This window comes from Cervus canadensis, chromosome X (genome assembly GCF_019320065.1).
Source record: "Cervus canadensis isolate Bull #8, Minnesota chromosome X, ASM1932006v1, whole genome shotgun sequence".
NCBI lineage: Eukaryota > Metazoa > Chordata > Mammalia > Artiodactyla > Cervidae > Cervus > Cervus canadensis.
The window spans coordinates 77,726,707-77,744,609 of NC_057419.1; the positions used below are offsets into that span (position 1 = coordinate 77,726,707).

At 32.8% G+C, this 17,903-nt stretch overlaps 1 protein-coding gene across 8 annotated transcripts in view; it reads right to left on the reverse strand.

The window, feature by feature from the left end:
• ZNF711 (zinc finger protein 711) overlaps window positions 1-17,903 on the reverse strand; it is a 28,578-nt gene that overhangs the window by 9,261 nt on the left and 1,414 nt on the right. For 3 of the 8 annotated variants that reach the window (XM_043458934.1, XM_043458932.1, XM_043458936.1), the window contains exons 2-6: window positions 17,288-17,415; window positions 15,711-15,815; window positions 9,502-10,044; window positions 2,466-2,621; window positions 1,481-1,618 (exon numbers count right to left, since the gene is read on the reverse strand). In XM_043458934.1, the coding sequence (XP_043314869.1) occupies window positions 1,481-1,618; window positions 2,466-2,621; window positions 9,502-10,044; window positions 15,711-15,789 (916 nt within the window). In that variant the 5' untranslated portion in view covers window positions 15,790-15,815; window positions 17,288-17,415. The other 5 variants (XM_043458935.1, XM_043458937.1, XM_043458938.1 and 2 more) reach the window with 5 other exon arrangements.

A 17,903-nucleotide genomic window follows, 5' to 3' on the forward strand; every position in this document is an offset into this window, starting at 1 on the left:
GGCAGGATTTTCAGAGACCTTACTGAAGACAAAAACATTAAGCTAGATATTTTAAAAAATACAGTGTTAGTATAAAAAAATTTAAACCTAGAGGGTCAATAAGTTTATTTTATGTGAAATAATCCACTTAGATTTAATCTGTTAAACAGAAAACTGGCTTGAATCCATGCTTTTCCTTTAATTCACACAGTGGTATTTTCTACTCACTTGAAAAATGTGGAAAAAATATGGGAGAAAAGTATCCCTCTCCTAGGTTCCTTTCTTTCAATTAACCAGAAGGAGACACTGGTCTAAATTTTGTACATCCCCATGGAATTCTGGCATCAGCTAACCTAAGCTTAAGTCTCCCATCTTCCATTGTTCCCCTTCTTACTGACCAATGAATAAAAAAGAAGTAAAGAATTTAGAGATCAAGTAGAAATTCTTTTTCTAATAAAGTCCCCTAGACTCATTTGTTTTTGACATTTTCAGCTGTGGTATATTATTCATGTTTGGGATTGGAATTCAGCTCCCTATGAATGCTAGGGAAGGAAATCTGAGGAGTGGGGATCATAGTGTAGTACAGGTAAAGTTAAGTATTGTCAAGGTAATGCACTCAAGGGGAGGCTCTTGCTCTTCCAGGGCAAATCAAAGTAGTTTTTGTTTCAGCATGACAAGAAGACAGAAAAAGCCTTAGGGAAGGGCTGCATTCCTATACTGAGGTGAGGAGAAAGTAGGAAGAAAGCAAAATGTCTTTATAAGGAAATGTGTACTATGGCAGGAAAGGAAATGTCAGGAGCTTTTTTCACCCTGTGTGGTACTCAGTTCCAAGAAACCTTAAGCAGCAACTACTTAGAGATCATCAACAGCATAATAAGTAAAAATCCTGGTGGCTTGACTTGGAAGAATACTTACTCAGCCAATGCCTCAGCAGCAGAAGGAAACAACCAGTTAGCCCTTCCACTGCTAAACTCAGAGAGAGGTCAACAGTGCTCACTGCCATGTGCAAAGAACCCTGGCAGCAGTTAGGCAGTCATGAATTTAAATCCTATCTTCCTCATTTAATATTAGATGACCATGGGCAACTGCTTAACTTCTTTGAGCATTTTCTGCTTCCATTAAACAGGGATAATACCACCTACCTCAGAAATGAGTTATAAGAATTAAATGAGATAATATATGCAACACATGCAACACACACACAAAGTAGATTCTCAGTAATTACCTACGTATTTGTGAGCTCTAGTAAAGTCAGGAACCGTATGTTGCTGATCTCTGTATCCCAAGTATCTGAGATACAATATCTTTATGTTTGCTCACTTGAACAATACACATATGCATGAATAGTCAAAAGGACCCTTCCCTTTTAATTATAGCAAAGGGTCAGACTTATTTTATTGATATTTTCTACTATGTAGTGCTTAAATCTGAGATTGCTTTTTTCAGAAAAGAATGCATGATGGCTATGGATGAGTCACTACAGTGCCATTTTTTTTCTTACTGATATCATCTTCTTCTTGAGAAGAATCTTTAACTGCCATGTAAACCATCTTCTCCCGCTGCATTCGGCTCTGGTCAAGCACTCCAGCTACAGAATGTCCATTGGTGTACTCACTCTCTGTGACAATCTCTGTTCCACCTTAAAAGTTAAAACATGTATCAAAATCAGTAAGCATCATGGAATAATTTCCTCCCAGGTGGACCCAGGTTCGATCCCTGGATTTGGAAGATCCCCTAGAGAAGGAAATGGCAACCTACTCAAGTATTCTTGCCTGGAAAATCCCATGGACAGAGGAGCCTGGTGGGCTATAGTCCCTGGGGTCACAAAGAGTTGGACATGACTGAGCACACTTTATATTATAATAAGTAAGATATATTAAAATATTTTCCTTTAGAAAAATACTCCCCCCACATATTCTAAGTGTCAAGAGAATTAATTATCATATAAAGTTCACTTTAAATTATCAGTCATTAAAAAAAATATCAGTCATTACTAAGAAATAACAATGTATGTGCAAAGCACTTCGTCTTTTACATGTATTTATCCATTTAATCCTTGCAATAATATCATAAGGTAGTTACTACCATTATGACCATTTTATGGATGAGGAAACTGACATAGAAGGAGGTTAAGTAATTCACCAAAGGCCAGCTAAATGGTAGAACTACGATTAAAATCCAAGCAGCCTGCCTCTAGACTACCCTTAAATACTCACAATTTCCTATTCTAAACCAAACTCCCTCCACTCATGTTTTGAAATCTCAACTGGAATCTTCTACACGTTTGAAAGAACCTAAGAGTGATTTGTTCTGTACCATATTTATATATTTATATACAATTTTACATTTATATATATAATTTAAAAATATTCCATCCCCAAAGAAACCTATTAAAAAGTTGCACTTTGAAGGCAGTATAAGAATAGTTTCCAGAAAAGGTAAGTTCTAATTCCTAACCATTATAGCAATAAATTTAGTATTTATACCTATTTCAACATCATCTTCGGCCTCGGCTTTAAATATATACACTTTTATTACTTCTGAACCAAATCCATCTTCTTTAACATCTTCTTGTGAACCATCACTGCTGATTTTTAATGGTGTATTCCCCATATGCTCTAATTTTTCCCCAACATCATCTACTGTAAAATATAAAGAGGAAACTATTTCAGCCAAAAAGTACCAGTAGCATTTAGTGGGTGTTAAGCATTAATATTAGTGCAATGTGAAATAATGTGTTAACCACTTACCCACTGTATTCAATTAATAACCTATTATGCAACCATTAAAAGTGGTATAGTTCATGAAAAAAGAATTCAAGACAGATACACTACATGATCATAATTATATAAAAATCTAGTCACAGATTTCAATTTATATATATGTAAAACTCATATTTCAGGTTTAAAGTGATTTGTGAAAAAAATTAAATAATCTTCCATCATGTTCAAGATTTTAAGCTAACTCCTAACAGCAAAATTAATAACAAAAATTAGAACATAAAATATATAGTATTCATAAAATAAATTGCCATAAACAACAGTTTCCAAATTAAGTGTCAGCCTATCTAAACCAATTAGTATACGAAATCTAGTATCTAAAAAAGAGAAAACACCTGAATTATCTTATAAAAAGGGCATTTTAGAAATCATAAAAATAAAACCTTAGTAAATACTTTTAACTCCTGTTGAGTCAATGGAAGACAACATCAAATCATAAACTGTATCTTCTTCTAGACTTAACCATTGTATGCTTTGCTTCAAAATCATCATGAAAGTATAGCAACAATAATTACTCACACTTAAATTATACTTAAAATTTTTGATTCTTTAAGAATAGTGTTTAGTTTCAAGTGAATATTGTGCACGAACAATGCAATGAATATATTATATTCATAGAGTTTGTTCTTTGGACATAAATATTAAACAATATATTCCCCAAAATATTAACACCATATGCCTACCATTTTTTATTTCAATGCTTGTTCTGTCCTTATAAAAACTGAAATGTAATCTAAGGTGAGAATCTGCTCCTCCTTATTATATGTATCATAGTATCACATATGAAACAAAAAATCATGAAGTCTTGACTACATCTAAACAATTCCAGAACTACTGAAAACAGTTACATTTAAAAGTTTTTAACTCAATACCCTTAAAAATATGTATTTCAGTTAAGATCTATATGGGTCAAAGTCTAGCCTTTACCTCAGTTTCAAATTTGATATGCACAAATTCAAAACTATTCTTTTGGTCTTTCACAATGGTGAAAAACAACACATTTCAGAAATTCTTCCTACAATGTAAAGCTACTTTAACTTTGTGACTAAATATAAATGATTCCAAAACATTTAAGAGTTCAGATAGTTTACTGGCTATGAAAGAGAACACCTAAAAGATCAAAATAAATAGAAAAAATTTTTTTCATTTCATCATAGACCCTGATTCTATTATCACTTTTTTGGTAAACATTTTTTTTGACAATGGGGCAGATTAAGATGAAAGAAAAAAGATGAAGAATCTGATATTATTGGTTTAACAATCTCTCTTTTAAAATATGTTGGATAAAACAATGAGATCTTTAAAAAAATTACAAGAGTCAAGTAATAAGTCTTGAGAAAAAAAGTACTTTCTCATTCTTAGAAATAAAGATATAGAATATTAAAAATTTTAAAAGTGTCCAAAATATGAATTTTAGGTTGGAATAATTTACAGTAAATTAATGAAAAAAATACTCTCATATGATAAATACTATTTTATACACTTCAGTGGTTTAAAGTGACCACAGTTCCTCCTACGATCAACTGAATTAGAATTGTAATTCACAAAATTAAAGCTCATGAAATGAAATAAGACATTTGTCTGGTCACTTCTCAATAGATCTGTACCATAATTTCACTTTAAGTATTGAAATTACTGTTGCTATTCTGATTCCATTCATACCTTTTCTTAACGTCCACAGTTTAATGTGTACCTTATTTTCTACTTAGATTCCTCAGAATGAACAATTTTGAAATATACTGAATAAACTTGTTCTGTATTTTAAGTTCATAGAATATGATGAAGTTATTAGATACGCTAGTGTACAGTTTTAGAGATAAATTACCAACTTCAAGATTTATTCTATATTCTTTGTTACAGAAAGTACAAAGTTAACAAAGACTTTAAACAGGCCATCTGCACAACAAAGGAAACTGTAAGCAAGGTGAAAAGACAGCCTTCAAAATGGGAGAAAATAGCAAACGAAGCAACGGACAAAGAATTAATCTCAAAAATATACAAGCAACTCCTGCAGCTCAATTCCAGAAAAATAAAAGACCCAGTCAAAAAGTGGGCCAAAGAACTAAACAGACATTTCTCCAAAGACATACAGATGGCTAACAAACACATGAAAAGATGCTCAACATCACTCATTATCAGAGAAATGCAAATCAAAACCACAATGAGTTACCACTTCACGCCAGTCAGAATGGCTGCTATCAAAAAGTCTACAAAGAATAAATGATGGAGAGGGTGTGGAGAAAAGGGAACCCTCTTACACTGTTGGTGGGAATGCAAACTAGTACAGCCACTATGGAGAACAGTGTGGAGATTCCTTAATAAACTGGAAATAGAAATGCCATATGACCCAGCAATCCCACTGCTGGGCATACACACTGAGGAAACCAGAACTGAAAGAGACATGTGCACCCCAATGTTCATCACAGCACTATTTACAATAGCCAGGACATGGAAACAATCTAGATGTCCATCAGCAGACGAATCAATAAGAAAGCTGTGGTACATATACACCATGGAATATTACTCAGCCATTAAAAAGAAGACATTTGAATCAGTTCTAATTAGGTGGATGAAATTGGAGCCTATTATACAGAGTGAAGTAAGCCAGAAGGAAAAACACCAATACAGTATACTAACACATACATATGGAATTTAGAAAGATGGTAACGATAACCCTGCATGCAAGACAGCAAAAGAGACACAGATGTATTTAACAGTCTTTTGGACTCTGTGGGAGAGGGCGAGGGCGGGATGATATGGGAGAATGGCACTGAAACATGTAAATTATCATATGTGAAACAAATCGCCAGTCCAGGTTCGATGCATGAGACAGGGTGCTCAGGGCTGGTGCACTGGGATGACCCAGAGGGATGGGAATTGGGCGGGGGGGGAGGTGGGAGAGGGGATCAGGATGGGGAACACATGTACACCCATGGAAGATTCAAGTCAATGTATGGCAAAACCAACACAATATTGTAAAGTAAAATAATAAATAAATTACTTAAAAGAAAAAACAGGTAATCAACAGGCTTTAAAGATAGATTCTAAGTCTTTTCTTAATGCAGATGATACTCAAAATACCTAAAATTCAACCTTAACTTTTTTGTTTGTTATAAGGCTTACAACATTCAAGTTCCACAGTGTTATTTCTCAATCTACATGTCATCCCAGCTAGTAATAAGTAGGTAATATCATATACAACACAGAATTCTACTGGTGCTAAATATAACATTAAAATAGTAAGGTGCATTATTTGCCAGCCCCACAAAGTGTGGTATCATTCAACATTCTTCTATAGCCCATTGGTACAATTTGATTAAAATTTCATTTTAGTAAAATGTACGATATAATATTCCTTTAAAAAACTAAGTAGGCTTTTTACTGCACCCCTTTTTTGTTACATCTATCAAAAAATTAATATGGTGAATATGATGTTATCAGTACAGAGTACAGCTGACTCTTGAACAATGCAGGGCTTAGGGGCACTGACTCTATACACAGTCGAAATTTATGTATACCTTTAGAGTTGGCCCTCCATATCTGTAGTTCTGCATTTGCAGACTCAATCAACCTCAAATTATGTAATACTATAGTATATATTTATTGAAAAGAATCCTTGTATTAGTGGACCCACACAGTTCAAACCTGTGTTGTTCAAGGGTCAACTATATACTGATGTGCCACAGGGATGGGATAAGGCAATGTATAATGGATCCCTATTACATAATGATGAAACAAACAAAAATGAATAATATTTAAATTACAAAGGTGTTCTACTCCTAGGTGTATATATCCAAGAGATCTAAAATCTATGAGCACAAAATCTTGTACATGAATGTTCAGGGCAGCATTATTCACAAAAGCACAAAAGTGGAAACAACTCAAATGTCTATTAACCAATGAACTGATAAAATTTATATCCATATAATGAAATATATGGATATATTCATCAATATATAGGAATGAAGGACTGACACATGCTACAACATAGATGATCCTTGAAAGCATTATACTAAGTAAAAGAAGTCACACACAAAAGGCCATATATTATACCATTATATTTACATAAAATGTTGAAAACAGCAAATCTATAGAGACAGAAACTGGATTTTGCCTGACGGGTTAGTGGACTAACAGAGTGACTGCTCAAGGGCATGAGGATGTCTTTTTGGGGTAAGAAAAAATTCTAAAATTGATTATGGTGATACAATTCTGTGAATATATGAAAAATCACTGAATTGAACACCTTAAATGAGTGAATTGTATGGCATGTGACTATCTCAATAAAGTTGTTATATTAAAAAATACAAAGGTGGTTAACTTTTCCCGTTTATCCCTGAAATTGGTGAGGTTTCATGATATCTCCCATAATGACCCTACCAATATATTTTTCTTTACACAAGAATATTTTCCTGAAAGAAATAACAACTGATTTTATAGGTAAAAAAACAACTTTGAATGCACTATATTGGTTAATTATTTAAAGGACTCTCCTTTCTCCAATGAAGTTTTTCATAAAGGAAATCATCACCCACAAGTGTCTTATGGGTGTTAGGTATTTTTAAATAAAAGAACACCTGGGACAACTTTAGACAGATAGTTATCCTATATTAATTTCCAAGTTACTTAGCACAAGTGGAAAAGCCTAACTATCTGTTAAGATAAAGAAATTGTGACATTTGGACTGAAAGTGGAAAAAACTTAAGATATACCTCAGAGACTGAGAGAAGACAAACTCCCTACCAATAAAACCCAGCTGCTGAGATTTCCTTATAGGGATTCAGGAACAAGATAAAAGTCTGTTTTAAGTTCTCAATTTTATCTCTTAGAGTAGTTGAAGATATCTTGGGAAAAAACCAGAGAACTTTTAAAATTAACATTGAGGCCTCTCAAGGCAATTTATTCTTGAACTTCTGAAGATTTAATGGTCAACAAAAACCAGAGGTAAAAACATGAATTAAAGATTAAGAGATGAAGAAAAAAAAGGAAAAACTAAATCAAACTAGAGTAAAATAAAATAAATGAAAATGGTAAGATAGAGTAATTAGTCCCAATTTGAATATTCTACCATTACAAAAAGTCAAGGATCTGGGTGGTGAGAAAATAAATGATATAAAATATTTCATATTTGTATACCCTATATCCTACAATAAAAAATTATTTAAGTTTAAAAAAAGGTATTTATTTAAAAATTGTTACAGTTTCTTTACTAATGATTAAGGAGGTAATTAATCCCCAGTCTGAATTCCCCTAAAATGACCCCACAGCAGTTCCAGTATTATTTGAATAACACAATGTTCTTTATAGTTTTCAGTCTAATTCTATTAGACTAGAAGGACAGAAGTCTTTTGCACTTGACACATATGGTAACATCAAGATAAACATTTTAAATTAAAATATTCTAGAAACTTAAAAAAAACTTTTACAGAATCAAATCACAGAAGATATGTTGAGATATGACTATTCACAATACATATAATGTCTAAATTTTAGACCACTTTAATACCAGAGAGTTTAATTTGACAAGTATCCTTTTAAAGGCATACTGAATTTGTTTTGGTCCAGAAAGACCTTTGACTTTTGCCATACCATTTTAGAAAACCATAATCACAGTTTTGCTTTTTTTAAAAAAAATGTCAGATTAAGATGTAAATATGGAGCTGCTTTAGTAATCCACATCAATTTAAAAAGAATAATAACATTTGCACAGTCTTTTAGTGGCTTAAATTATTCACTTCAAAACAATGTAAATATTCACTTTGAAGTGCTTATAGAGGAAAAAAGCTAACACATCAGACTTCAGAATCATTATTTACAAATTAAATATAATTTGTTTTTAGTTTTAAATTCACTGATACACATACATAACAATCACTTTATATACACATACACATATTCTACCTGTTAATTCACTTCTCAATCAACCATTTTTTATTTTAAAAAAGAAAAGAACAAAAATCCTCCCTTGAAAAGTGAAATCTTCATTTAATCTTTACTTCTTCTAGCATGATGACTTCAAATTTTATAAGGAATAGATCCACTTCTTCCTCAAGCTCCACCAATAACTTATCATAAGATTTTTATTATTGCTGCTATTCAGGCAAACCTACCACTTGAAATGAGAACAAGATACTTCTATCTTCTTCATTCAGATAACATGTCTTAAGAACATCATAAAGTCAGTCTGATATAAATTTAAGTATTTTTGCATAGACTATACACACACTTGAACAGACAACAGAAAATAAACACAGGCAGAATTGTAGAATACAATCTGAGTTGATTATTTACTTTTCAACTATTTAATTAGAAAAACTAATCACATTTCTTAACACGTTATGCTTAAATTCCTAAGCAAAACTGAAATGACAACTCCACTATCTGTCAAATTAAAGAGAAAGTGGTGGTTGCATACAATTACCCATTTTGGAATACATATATTTGCCATTAAAATTTTGTGTCATTTAATGTTCTTTTTGAACCTTCCAAATTCATATTTTTATTCTAAGATATTAATAAATTGCATTAGTTTACTCCATTGTAGGTATGAATTTTCAGAGTAAATTAAAAACATAAGCAAATTCAAAAAGCCATCTCAACAACACAGCTTTGAAAAAAATTACTTTTCAAAAAGATTACCCACATGACCTTTATTGAACAGATCCCCCATCCCAGAAAACCTGTCCATGTTAAACATTAATCAACTTCTACCAAGTAATTATGGAACTTAAATGTCACTTACAAGATATCATTAAGTAGTCTTCAGAAGTGCTCTTGACATCATCATCATCATCATCTTCAGTTTTAATAGTAACTGTAGAACCAGGAACACCACCAGCTGCTTGAATCACAGTTTCTGTATCTGAATTAGTTACAAGAACCTCCTCTGACACCATTGTGGGAGAGTCAACTCCTGAAACACAATCTTGGACCACATGTTCCAAGTGTCCATCAGGACCAGTAACAAGATCAGCCACAAAAACCTGCTCAGGTACTCTAACGGTTTCTGTAATTAGCTCAGACGTCAAGATGTGATCACCATCATCTTCCTCTAAATCTTCTTCAATAGCAACATCAGCCTCAAGTACAGCTTCAGGAACAATTACACCTTCTGTTACTACATCAGTCTCGGTAATGATATCAGGCCCATGAACAACTTCAGCTGCAAGGCCATGATCAAGAGTTATCCCACCATCTGTGACAACATCAGAAACTAATACAGCCTCAGGAACTGAAACAACAATATGGTCTCCATCGATATGCGCAGTACCAGTCATTCCAGCAACTACAATACAAATTATCCAAAGAAAGTAATCTTATTAATTAAAAGTATTTATATATCAGATGACATAAAATAGTTTTAAAATTAGAAATAGTCCTGGGAAAATTAGGATTTTAAAGAACCACTGACAATTAAACTGCAATAAAAACCCCCACCAACCAGGAACCGAGGGGGAAGTGAAAGAGAACAATGTTAGTAAAATCTAAGTTAAAACCTTAAAAATAATATACTTTATTTTGAAGTAAAACAAAAAAGCCACAGTGAGATAATGAACAGCTTAAAAAAAAGAAATAAATACCACCACAGGTCAGTGAGGATGCAGAGAAACTGAATCTCTCATATGCAATGGTAGCAGCCACTCGAAAATCATTTGGCAGTTTCTTACAAAAAACATGTACTTACCAATACAACCTAACAATTGCACTCTGCAGCATTTCTCTGATAGTTACGAAAATATGTTTACACAACAAATTTACATGACTATCCATAACAATGCATAGTAATTATTTCTAGTAGCAAAAGAAAAATAAAACTCAAATGTTTACAGCATGCAAATGATTGGTTAAGCCATCTTTGGCACATCCTCACTATGGAATACTACTTAGCAATAAAAAAGGGACGAGCTATTGATACATTAACAACCTGAATCAATTGCCAGAAAATTGTGCTGAGTGAAAAAATTCAATTACAACATACAATATACTGCATAATGTATAAATGGAATCATTTATATAACATTCTCAAAATTCTAAAAGCATAGAGATGGAGAGCAGATAGCAGTTGCCAAGGATGGGGGTGTATATGAATATTTTGGCACAGCACATACACAGTGATGAGCACCATAAATACATGCTCACTGTGTATCTTCACTGTGGTGGTGTCTATATCTATATATGGAACAAAACTGCACAGACCTATATACACTCACATACACACAAATGGTAAAAACTGAATGAGGTCTGTAGTCTAGATAACAGTAATGCACCAATGTTAATTTCCTGTTTTTAATATTGTACTAAGATGTCACCATTGCAGAAGCATAAGTAAAGGGTTTATGGGACCCTATACACTATTTTTTCTACTTCCTGTGAATCTAGCATTTCAAAAAGTTAAAGTTAAAATAAAAAGGACACAAAAACACAAAAGGGTGCTAATATGTTAAACTGAGTTAATAAAATGACAGCTTAATACATTAGACAATATGTATTATAAACATGAAAGTCTCTGAACTTCTTTAATTTTATAAGAATTATTATATTCAAAAATGGGAAGCATCTTTTCACATCTGATTTGGGGAGAAGAAAACAACTCATTTTAGATAAAGATTTGGTTTATTTAAAAAAACACACATATAGACTCTGAATTGTATTAAATTCTAAATTAGTAAAATTGTAGGAATAAAGCTTTAAATAACATTTATCTTGAGCAGCATGGTAAACGCCAACTCCTACCCTCTTGTAAATATAATTATAAGAGTGTAAAATTCCTTCACGAGTAATTCTGTTACATTCTGCCTCTCTGAAGTGATGCAATAAACAAATTAATAGAGTTTATGGACCAAGTTAAAAGAAAATTACCTACATGAATCCAGTATAAAGCCTTTTCTACATAATGATCACTTTCTATACAGTAATAATCCAAAAGAGTGCAATTTGTTACATGGTTCACTATTATTAACCAATTCATTATGGAAGTTTGCTGGTAAATTAGGATGGAGACCAGTGAACACATTAAAAAATAAGGTGAGAAGGGAAAGTTACCTTTCAACCCTTCTGAAGCTTTCTCACTATTCTCAAATTCTCACCAAAACCACCATATTACCCAAAAGGACACAGCCTCAACCTTGAAAATCAGTAGACAAAGGGAGTGTGTATAGAATAAGAACTTTCTATTCACTTTTTACTCCACTGGTCATTTTTGTAGACAGGGAGATGGTGAGGGTTCAAATTTAGTATTCAACCAGACTGAAAATGCAGTTTTTAGCAAGGAAAAACTAAATTCTAAGCCTATAAAATTCACAGTATTGAAATTCTATGTATATGAATAATAACTAAAACTATATAAATTTTTTTCATAAATTAGACTTAAAGTGTGGGAAATTTCATTTATTTAAGAACACAGCTAGAAGATAGTTTGTTTTCTAAAGGTAGACACTAAAGAAGGATGGAAGGACAGAATAATGCTAGTGCTGGCTTGGGTTCAGATTAACCTGTTTGGGAGGATTCTAATAAGATGGAATAAGTGCTTTTCAGTTTACCTAGTTTTCACTCTAGCAGGAACATACAGGTCAAAATAAATCAGATCTAAACCAAAAAAATCCAAACATGCTTGTTTACCCTGAACTAAATAATTTAAGAATCTTAGACCAAGAATTGATGAGTTCCCACAGGGTACTGGCAGAAACTCAGACCATGATCCAAAATGCTTTTCATTAAATTCTGCTCTTTCCTCTTCTCAACTCATTTATTAAGATTCCACTGAATTTCTAGACAAAGTTATTTTAGCTACACACTAGCTATATTTATTATTGAATACTATGCACCAAGCAACCTAGTATTTTACATATAATATCTCATTTAAGCCTCAGAACTGTGAAATAAGGGGACTGTTATTATCTCCACTTTAAACACGAACAAACGACAGTTTAGAGAGATTAAATAAGCTTGCTCAAGGTTCAAGCTGGGAACTGAATGCATTTTTTTTTACTCTAGCCTGGCTTTTTTTAACTTGCCTAAATGAGGAGAACAGAATTTACTTACTCTAGAGACTGATTTTTGAGAAATTTATAGGGCTAATCAAGTGAATCACTACTAAAGGAATAGATTGAAAGAGAAAGAATAAAAAGACCTACCATAGAGTGACTTATTTAAAATTTAAGGCATTTAGTAAGCAGCATTAAAAGGCATTAAAAATTTATCTTGCTAGGTAGCAAACTATAAACAAATATGAAAAAAATTCTTTTAAAAGTGTGAAATCAATTGATGACCAGATAAGAGTAAGAAACAAGTCATTATTCCAAGCATTTCCCTTCTTACTAAAGTTGCTTAAATTAAATGTGAAAAGCTGAATTTCACCAGAAAGCATAATATTTGGTATTTGGGGGGTTTGTTTTGGGCCACCATATACTGCTATTTTGCTACTAAGTCTCAAAGCAATATGGGCATCCCAGGTGGCTCAGTGATAATGAATCCACATTTGATCCCTTGGTCGGGAAGATTACCTCAAGAAGGAAATGGCAACCTACTCCGGTATTTTTGCCTGGTAAGTCCCATGGACAGAGGAGCCTGATGGGCTACAGTCCATTAGGTCACAAAGTTGGACACAACTTAGCAACTGAATACACATGCACACGCAGGCCCAAAGCAGTATGGACTTTTTTTAGCAATAAAATCTTAAACAATTAGATTCAACAGCACAGATTCCAAGGACAACTATTATACTGAGACATGCACAAGTTATCACATAAAGCATACTATTGTAAAATTTAAAGTATCCTTGAAAAGAAACTGTTCTGATAAATTTCTGAATTAAATAGTTCAGACTCTTAATATAGTAGCCATTTCATACCAACCAAAAACGTAGAGAATTTAGAGATCCTATACCACATAGTGTGTTTACTTAGCTAGCTCTATCTATGTATGCTACACTCATGTTTCACAAATATCATTAATTTCTAGGTTTGTAGATATCTAAGTTTTTAAGCTAGCAAAAATTTAAAGAGAATGTATCTAATTTCTAATCAAATTTTAGAATCTGTAAACCTTAGTATTATATATAAGGGCTTAATTAAGCCTCAAGACAGCGAGGAGGAACAATGGAAAGAAAGGTAAGAGGAACACCAAGTAAAAATTCACCAGCACCAGACATTTTTTCAATCTTTGAAAGGTATCAAACTTTGCTTGCTAATGGGCAACTTCTTCAGGAGTGGGGATAGGAGGGGTTTCTGGCACTTTATCAGATGCCACAGGGTAAGTAATATTTTGTATAAGATGGACAAAATACTGCATTTCTTCCATAAAAAATCTTATTTTGCATCATTTATTTTCAGATTCCAGATATGAAAGATGTCATATAATATTTTTCCTTCTCTGACTTCACTCACAGAGACTTACACACTTAAGAGAATGAACTTATGGCTGCTGGGGGAGAATGATGGGGGCAAGGCATAGTTGGGGAGTTTGGAATGGACATATAAACACTGCTGCATTTAAAATGGATAACCAACAAGGACCTACTGTAAAGCACATGGAACTATGCTCATCTGGCAGCCTGGATGGGAGGGGAGTTTGGGGGAGAATGGAAACATGTATATGTATGGCTGATTCTCTTTGCTGTTCACCTGAAACTATCACAACACTGTTAATCGGCTATAACCCAAAACAGAAAGTTTAAAAAAATCTTATTTTTAAAAGGTAAAACGTTAAGCTTATTATAGTGAACATTATTATAAACTTATACTGAATTTCAAGTGTTCCATAATTCAAAAAACTTATCTCTTGCAAGGAATTCACAAAATTCTTTTTAAAATCTCTTACACGTCAGCCTTTTGCCTTCTTTTAGAGTTTATTCCCATACTTTTTCCACCTAAAATCACTTCTAGGTCATCTATAATCAAACAACTCACTTCTGACTCTTTAAGCAGAGTAAATCCATGATTCCTTTTTGTGTCATCAATTAACAACAACTCCCAACACATTAAATCTGGAGAGGACATTAAATGTTATCTAGTCCAACCCACTCATAAAAGTGAATTAAGTAATTTGCCTAAGTTTACATAGGCAATTAATAGGACTGCCAAGACTAGAATCTAGTTCTGAGTCTCATTACAGTGGGCTTTACAACATGAGACAAAATAACATATTCAACCATATTATCTAAAAATAGTGTAGCCTTTTCTTAATTGAGCAAAGTATCACTCTTTGTAGTCTCCCATTTCTAATTGTATCTTTCACGTTCCACAATATCTCATGTTTCTGTTTACTTTTTCTCCCAATTTACCATTTGTCTCTTCTACTCTCTGATCTTTTCTGTAATTCTTACCACCCTATCACTGCCACTTATACTTCAGATACCTCTCTCTTCTATCATTCAGACTGACTTTGCCCAAATTCAGATTATTTGCTGTTAAGGGAGTCTTATCATTGTCAAAATGACTGTTGTTAAGAGGCTACTGAAAAATCTGATCACAAAAATAGGGAATTTTTTTTTTCAAGAAAATAAAAAGGTAATGCTATTAGTGAGAACTTTCTAAGTATATGGATCAGAATATAACTAATCACCTAGTGCAAGATATTCCTCTATCACTATATAAGCATCTAACTTCTTTGAAATGACAAAAGTACTTCCATTTCCAGCTTTAACAATGCAACTTAAAATGTATTTTATATTTTAACATTTTCTAACATGAAAACTGCTGTAAATATTTATGTAAATTGTTTTTCATGTCCAATGACATATTACCACTATATTCCAAGTTTCCTTACTTCAATCTACCCACAAAATTATAAGAATGATTTTAACTAGATTATTGACACATAGATTTACTTAAATAAGCCCTACAAATGTATTTTCTTGGCAAAGGAACAATTTTTCATTGTAATTCTCCCCTTCCCCAATAGAGTTTTGATGTTTAGTTACAAAGAAAAAATACAACAAAGAAAATGCTTTACCAAAATCCTGCATAATCATGGTATGGGCCATTCTAGAGTCTGATGTGTGCAATCCAAGACTTCCACCACCTGGATCCATACTTAGTAAAGTTCATTCACAAATCTCTGTAAAAGAAGTGTTTTTTAAAATAGTTTAAATGCATTTAGGTCAAAGTCAATTGTTTTGAGAAAAATGCAACTGAAAATGTGCCTCTCAACCAGGTGTGCAAATCTCATTACAAAGGAAAACAAAGCAAACAAACAAAAGAAACCTTGTTTTATGCTTTATGTGACAACCATAAATAAAAGAAGGGTCAGTGGAAGTAAACCAAAGATAATGGAGAAGAAGCACAAAGGGGATGAGCCACAGGGAAGTGATAGACGCAAGCAAAAGAACAAAACTGTAGTATTGATGTTCCAGTTAAAATATAGGTTATTAAATAGGAAGAAAAAAGAACAAGATGACAACAGACAATAGTTGGGGTATTTATACATTACTAGAGGACTCAGGTGTCTAGTATTAGTGCATTTCATCCAGTGGCTCTCATCCATTTCTTCCAGACCCAGCTCAGCCCTGCAGCGTAGCTCTGCAGATAAACTTGTGTTTCACCTCTGGCTCCCGGGGTTCTACTTATAATGAAAAATGTTCTATCCCAGTTTCCCTGGAGTTCTTTGAGCCAGTAAGGACTTCTTGCCTTACTCTACTACAATCTCTTGGCTCACAGTTTTGAGGACTCATGAAACATGACTGCTTCCTAAATGTAGCAGAGATAAGATCAATCACATACAAACATTTAGCAAATTGGTTCTTTCAGAATAGCTTTTACTTGTAACTGTAACTTGTAAGTTTTTTCATTAATAATTAATAAAGCCATGCTAGCCTCATGCTAGTTTTGAAAGCAAGGGCTCAACCTATTTCATTTCAAATGACTTATACTATATTTAAGATCACCAGATAGTATGGAACCTAAAATTAGATTCTGTAACTTAATGCTATTTCTTAAAACTACATGTATACTTTACTCTCAGATACAAGCTTCTAAGCAAATCGACCAAAAAAATCTGTCAATTTTATAGAACATTTCCTTATTTTTAGTTAGAAATGTTTAATAAATTTGGCTTAATCTATTCTTAAGTACAGGAGATCACTAAGATTTTTTCTCCTTGCCTCAAAGTTCTATAGGTATACTGAAGGCAGGAAAGTCTCACAGAGTAATCTTTATCAACACTTGAGTCATATATCTCAAAATCCTACAGCAGTAGGTGACATCTCTGTATATCACAATGATTCAAACAAAATTACTTTATATGTGAGCACACTCTGAGCTGTATTTTTGTTATCTTTTTTAAACACCACATTGTTTTCTGCCTTCAAAATGAAGTCAAGAGAGTTCACAACTACCTGGGTCTTCGGAGAGATAAATTAAAATGCCATAATGACTTATTTCCAACATTTAGAACAGTGTACTATTTTAAATTTAATCAGAATAACTGCTTTATCACATGACCAAGAGAACAATTACAAATGCCTTTAAAATGTTTTAAACAGTTAATTTTGCCTAATTATTAAACAAAACATGAAGTAATTTGTTAATCACCTTAATATGAGTATCCTGAAGAAACTGTAGATTTTCTTACATATTGTAAAATAAAATCTGCAGCACTTTGTTTTTGTTATTTTTCCTTCTGAACTACGTTATTTTCTTTGGAAGAACGTTCTTTTTACCTATTGCAAAAATACATTCACAATTAGATATCTTAAAACATTTTGAACCAAATCTCTGACACAACTTAAGAATTTTCTTTACACTTTAATGTACAGGGTGAGATTGGGAAGGGTTCATATGCTCAAAACTGTTAACCTAAAAAGCAACCAAAAGGATTCCAACAGAAATACCTACCTACAACGTTACTTCACTTAGAATCCGACCATCTGATTAAACCAAAATCTTTCCTAAAGCATATTTTAAAAATCGCTAGCAACATTTTATTTTGGAAAGTAAAAGAGAACCAACCAAGGGCAAGCTTTATTCTTGCCAAATCCATAGAAAAAAAATCTGCACTAGTGCTCAATGAAGTGTAAAGATTTTAACACATAGTGCAACTCTTACAGGAATTATCACACTGTAAGAATATCAAATAAACTGGAGCACCTTTTTTCCCCATATAGAAAGTTTCAATAAGATCAATAACGAATGGGGTATGAGAACAGCA